The sequence below is a fragment of the Gaeumannomyces tritici genome (assembly GCF_000145635.1).
Source record: "Gaeumannomyces tritici R3-111a-1 unplaced genomic scaffold supercont2.3, whole genome shotgun sequence".
NCBI classification, from domain to species: Eukaryota; Fungi; Ascomycota; class Sordariomycetes; order Magnaporthales; family Magnaporthaceae; genus Gaeumannomyces; species Gaeumannomyces tritici.
Window position 1 is genome coordinate 1,219,027 of NW_008804547.1, and position 6,050 is coordinate 1,225,076.

At 34.7% G+C, this 6,050-nt stretch overlaps 1 protein-coding gene across 1 annotated transcript; it reads left to right on the top strand.

Annotated features, from left to right (window-relative positions):
- Positions 1-5,207: 5,207 nt before the first annotated feature.
- GGTG_05509 (hypothetical protein) lies at positions 5,208-5,528 on the top strand (the record flags this gene model as incomplete). Its single annotated transcript, XM_009223312.1, has 1 exon — positions 5,208-5,528. A coding segment is annotated over one exon (321 nt), but the record flags the coding sequence as incomplete, so codon positions are not given.
- Between the last annotated feature and the right edge of the window lie 522 nt (positions 5,529-6,050).

The window sequence follows — 6,050 nt, forward strand, 5'->3', positions numbered from 1 at the left end:
TTACGGCCGCCGAAATTATCGCAAAATTCGTTTAATACGTTAAAATAACCAACAAAACAACCGCAATTTTAATAACCCCAGCAATTAACCTTAACGCAACCCAAACGATTTTCCAATTTTTTAAACGAATTAAAACCATATTAAAAAAAAAGGACCAAACGCAACAAATTGCGGCCGCAAACGGAAAAGGTAAAAAATAAATTTAAATTTAAATAACCGCAAAAGCGCAAACCGCTTCCAAAGCACTTTAAGCAATAAAAGCCAAAAAAGCGATAATACTTATAATTAACAATAAAATTTTTACTGTTACCGAAAGTAAAAAAATTAAAAAAATGAAACCCGAAAAAATTAAACGGATTTGCAATAAAAAGCTAAGTAAAGGCTGGGTTAAAACGGTTTACCAATACCCGTTAAAAAACGTTCGCTTGCATTTCCAAAATGCCAGCACCCGTTAATAAGCGGAAAAAAAATGCCGGCCCGGGCCGGGAACGAACGATATAAATAAAGGCATGGAAAGGATTGCGGATAGCTACGGCAACCCCGCCGCAACAAACCGGCTACGGACGTAGTACGCGCCTTTTACGGCTTAAAATACAACCGGATAAACGAACGGCCTAAAAGTTACTAAACTAACGATAGCTTTAATAATAACGGGTTTACCAGCTAACAAATTTTAACCTTTTTTTAACGATAAAAACAAAGCGAAATATTGGTTAAAATTAATAAAGGCATTTAACGCCGAAAACCCGCATAAAAATATCGAACGGGTTACCATTTTGTTATAAAAAAAAAGGTAATAAAAAAAAGTAACGGCGTTGCTTTAAATTGCAAGCTTAAAAAGCGCAATAAATTTACAAAAGGATTACTTTCGATAAAATAAATTGGCATACCAATGCCAACCTTTTAACCCCGAATTAATTACGGCGCAATATTACCGCTATTTAAATTAAAAATACAAAAACATGCAATGCAAATAAATTACGGCGTATGCGTGGTATAAATTAAAAAAATATAACAATAAACGGTGTAAAAAAAAAAAGGAAACAGCAAAAAAATCGCCGAAAAATATGTTCGGGGCATTTTGTATTTTGTACAACAAAATTAAACATTTATTTTATTTTTTATATTGCCCGGTGCGAAAACAAACCCAATAACGCAAAAAAAAAGCCTGGCTTACAAAGCTTATTTATTACGAAATCCCGATAATTTCCATTTCGAAATCGTTGCAAACCGGATCGCCGCCGGAAGCGGGGCGGGCAAAATCCCCTTTTTTACCCCGGGAAAAAGCAGCCCCTATACGGGAGCAAAAAAGAACCAATTAAGCAAAAAAAAGCAATAACCCTTTTGCAATAACTTTTTTTTAAATACCAATAACAATTCGAAATACAACCCCGCCGACTAAAAAAACCCTTATACGCAACGAAATCGACGCAAAATTAAAATTACCCTTTTTTTAACCAACCTTACTTATAAAACGAAAAAGGAACTTTTTAAAATCGGCCGAACAATTTATAAAAAGGCTTAGGAAATTCCACATAACAAAACGAAAAAATGCAATTATTACGCTATTTGTAAAAAACCAAGGCTTACGCATCCCAAAGCTTTTTCCCCCCCGCACCCCCCCGCAAACCCTTTAACAAAACCCATTTCCCCGGCAATACCCGCGTCCCCTTTACCGTTACGGGAAATAACAAAAAAAGCTAGCCAAAAAAGCTTTACCCCTTTCCAATTATCCAATAACATACAATCCTTTAGCATTTAGCTATATAAAAAGGAAACGTTAACGTTACCGCCCCCCCCAAAAGCAAAAAAGGACCTTTTTAACGAAAAAACCAATGCTTAAAGTTTTTTAATAAAACGTAACGAAAAAACCGGAAGTATTTAACGCATTATTGGCAAAAAAAAACAGTTTTAACGTATTAGCGATACAAAAGCTACCAAAAAATTTAAAAAGGAACGCTAAATTCCCGTTATAAGCCGGAAAAAAGCTAATCCAATATATATACAACCTTACCCCGTAATAACCATACGGCAACTTACCGGAATCCTTTTAAAACCGCTAAAAAAAAGGCAACGCGCTTTCCCTTTCCCCATTACTATAACTTGCTCCCCCTTTCCCCCCATTACCAAAGCAATTATTTATGTTAAATTAACGCTACGTATTTTGGATTACGAAGCAAAACCGGATTAATGCAAAGTTACGATCGGCACCCAAAACGAAAATATAACGATTTAATCGGTTTATTCCCCGTTTTCGGAAAGCATAACCATTACAAACTAAATAATACTTATTAACGAATTTGCCGGAAAGGAACCGAAAAGCAATAGCTTAATGGTAAGGAATTTTAATTTTTATTATAAAGTATAAATGTTAAAACGCTTAAAAAACGCATTAATGCATGCGGGGGCTTTTAAATTGGTTAGCTTAGCGAAATTATAAAGCATGCAATTAATAATTCGCCAAAACGCAGCAATAAAATCCGCCCCCTATTGTAAAAATACCACCATTAATTTAATTTGGGCTACCGGAAAGTTAAAAATTTAATAACCGTTAAAATGGCGTTAAAATAGCAATAACCATACGGAAATGGTAACCACAATTTTAAAAACCATTCCAAACCTTTACGTACTAGCTTTAAAAAGCTAAAATTGGAAAAAAATCGATAAAAAATTCGTTAAATCCTTAACGGATAACAAAATCCCTTTTTTGTTATAACCATTTATTAACCCCCAAATAATTAACGAAAAAATAAATAACATTACAAAAGCAATATTGGAAATCCGCAACCTAACCGTACCAAAGCTAAAAGGAAAGGCCGGAAGCTGTAACTGGTAAACGAAAAAAATCTTTTAACTATTTCGCAATAAATACCGGGCCGAATTAACGTAAAAAGCAAACCGTTCGGAAACCAATTACGCAATAATAAAAAAAGCTACCAAAAAAAAAAAGCGCTATTAAAATAGCGAAAAAGTATACGTAACGTACCGCAATGCACGAAATAAATATTATACAAAACGCTAAAAACATATAAACCATTACTAAATGGGCAAAATATAAAAGCTACTAACTTTTTTCCCCCCCGTTATTCCCGTTGTTAAAATTATTAAGCAAAAAGGTAACGGCAACAAAAAAAGCGAAAAAAGCAATTTTAAAAAAGAAGTTTTTCCTTATATTAACGGCAAATACCACCGATATCCCCAAATACCCCAAACCACCTTCCCAACCTTTGCTCGTCCGCAAAAAAATTACCGTAAAGGACGTAAAAAAAACCTTTCGAAGCATAAAACATTGGAAAGCCCCAAGCTTAACGGAAATTCCTATTGGGAAATTGCTAGCAATGGAACCGGCACTTTTTAAAGCATTGGCGAAAATGTTTACGGTATGCGTAAACCGCGGTTATTTTCCGGAAAAATTCCGGAAATTCCGCACCATTATCCTTTAAAAATTTAATAAAAATCCAAATACTTTAAACGCGTAAAAGCTAATTGCCTTTTTAAAAACGATAAGGAAAGCGTTAAAAAAGATTTTAGCGTTTTGCATTAAAAACGCTGCAAAAAGCTATTAATTATTTTTTAATAAATAAATGGGCAACCGATAATGCAAATTTACGAAAACGGCCATGCGCTTACTTACAAAAGTGATAAATACGGTTTAAAACGCAAAAGCGATGGTTAATTTCCTATTACTCGATATAAACGGCGCTTTTAATACCGTATTGCATATACGCCTTTTTAATAAAATAAAAAAATACCAATTTTTACAATAAATTTTGAATTTTTTTAAAAGCTTTTTAAACGATCGGAAAATAATATTTTTTTTCGACGGTAAAAATACGGCAAAAAATAAAGTTTTATACGGAATCCCGCAAAGGTCCCCAATATTACCTATCCTTTTTATTATTTACACGGCAAGCTTGTACAAAAAGCTACGGGAATGTTAAAAGCACGGGCGAAACCGCCCGGCAAAAAGCGGGGAGCGTTAAATGCACGGGCAAAACCGCCCGGCAAAAAAGGAAAAAAGGGGCGCTAGCAGCCAGCCGGGCACGAACTTTCCGGGAACATGCCGGCGAATTACCGGTATCGCGGCCAAAGCATAATGGCGAAGTTAAAAAATAAAGTAAAGCTTAAATTGCACGAAAGCGCTTAAAGCGCAAAGGATTTAAAAAACCGACCCCGGGTGCTCGAAAGGGCATAAAAAAAAAAAGGTTAAAAAAAAATAATTTTTGTTGGCAATAATACCTTTAGTAAAAAATTTACGGAAGCTTAACAAAAAAAATACCGTATCCGGCCCGTAACCCGGTAACCACCCGCTTTTACACCGATTAACCCTTAATATATTATTTTTTTTTTACACCTTTTTTATTTAGGGAGCAAATTTGGGTAATTACCGGAAAAGATCGAGCAAATTTAAAAAGGGCATTTGCGATTTTGCACCGCTTATAATAACGCCCGACGCTACGTCGAGCACGTTAAAAAGGGCCGCTAAACCACCGGAACAAAATACCAAAAAAGCCCCGCAAATTTCCAATAATTTCGAAAACCTTTTCGTGGAAAAATTGCAAAAAATAAACGACGCGTTAAAGGCCCAAAATAAGCGCGCCCGTTTAATTTAAAAAATTTAAAACAAAGGGTTAAAGCATGCGCATAAGGGCTTAAACGAAAATAAAAAAAATATTTTTAAATAACGGGAAAGTTTTACGTAAAGCAAAGTTACTTTTAAACCTTTTATGCTTAAAAAATCGGCAATTTGGCAAAATATCGCCCATTACATTAACAATTATAAATTTATTTTTAAAAATAAAAAGGAACGTTACGGTAAAAACCATATAAAAGTTTAAATAATTTTTAGCACTTTCGATTATTATTAACGGGTACAATAAACAAAATACAAGCAAATGCATTATTTAAATACCGGGGTATTATTTATTTAAACCGATTTTTTGCGGTGGCTTTAAACAAAATCAAAGGATTTCGATTTGCGGATATGGCTAGCGATTAAAAAGTTTGCGGGAAATACCGCTATTAAGCAAAAAAATTACGAATCGTTTAAAACGTTCCGAATTCGTTAGGATTTGGTAAAAAATAACTTTTTCGAATTAGCACCCAAATGGATAAAAATAATATTGCTTTTTAACCGGTTTCGCCCCAAAATCCAAAAACGGGTAATATTTAAAAGCTTTCCTTACATTATGGAAAAATTGCAAGCTAAAGCTTTTAAAACAAAAATAATATCGGGACCGCACAAAGGAACCCCGAAAAATACAAATGTTTTAACTTTTAAAAAGCCGGTTATTTGCTTTAAGTACGGGCAGTTAGGCCATATCGTTATAGCATGCAAAATACGGACGAACAACCCGGAAACCCCGTTGGCTTTAGCAATTATACAAAAAGCGAAAAGGAAAAAGCCTAAAGTACGGTATTACGGGTATAAAAAACTGGGCTATATCCGGCCGGCGTGCTTTAAAAAAAGCAAAATATTGCTACCCAACTTAATACCGCTATTTGGCCGTTTAAGCACCGGGGCCTAAAAGTGCGCTTTAACGGTTAAAACGCGCTAAAAAACCGAAATATGTTTACGGATTAACGGTTGCCGGGTAAAATTAAAAGCGTTAATTAACAATAAAAGCAACGTTAATTTATTGCATAACCGTTTTTTGGTAAAAGCAAAAAAGATACCGGTACCAAACGGGAATTACTTAGCGTAGCTCGATACCAAAAAACGCATGCTTACGCTAAGGGTAAAGGAATACAAAATTTGGGTAACGGATAACTAAAAAATAACCCGAAAATTAATAATGTTTTACGTGGTAATGCCCCGGGCCGGGTACGACATTACGTTAAGCATATTTTAATTTTAGCAAAAAAACATTAAAATCCGGTTTGGGAATATAAAATAAAGGTTTTCGGTAATTATTAAAAAGGTTAAAATAATTTTGTTGGAAATAGCTAAAAAGCTAATCCAATCGGGACAAGCGATAGCCGTATTAACGGTTGCACGTTCGGAAACCCCAAAAAACCCCGGGGAAAGGCTAAAAGCTTTTCCGGAATGG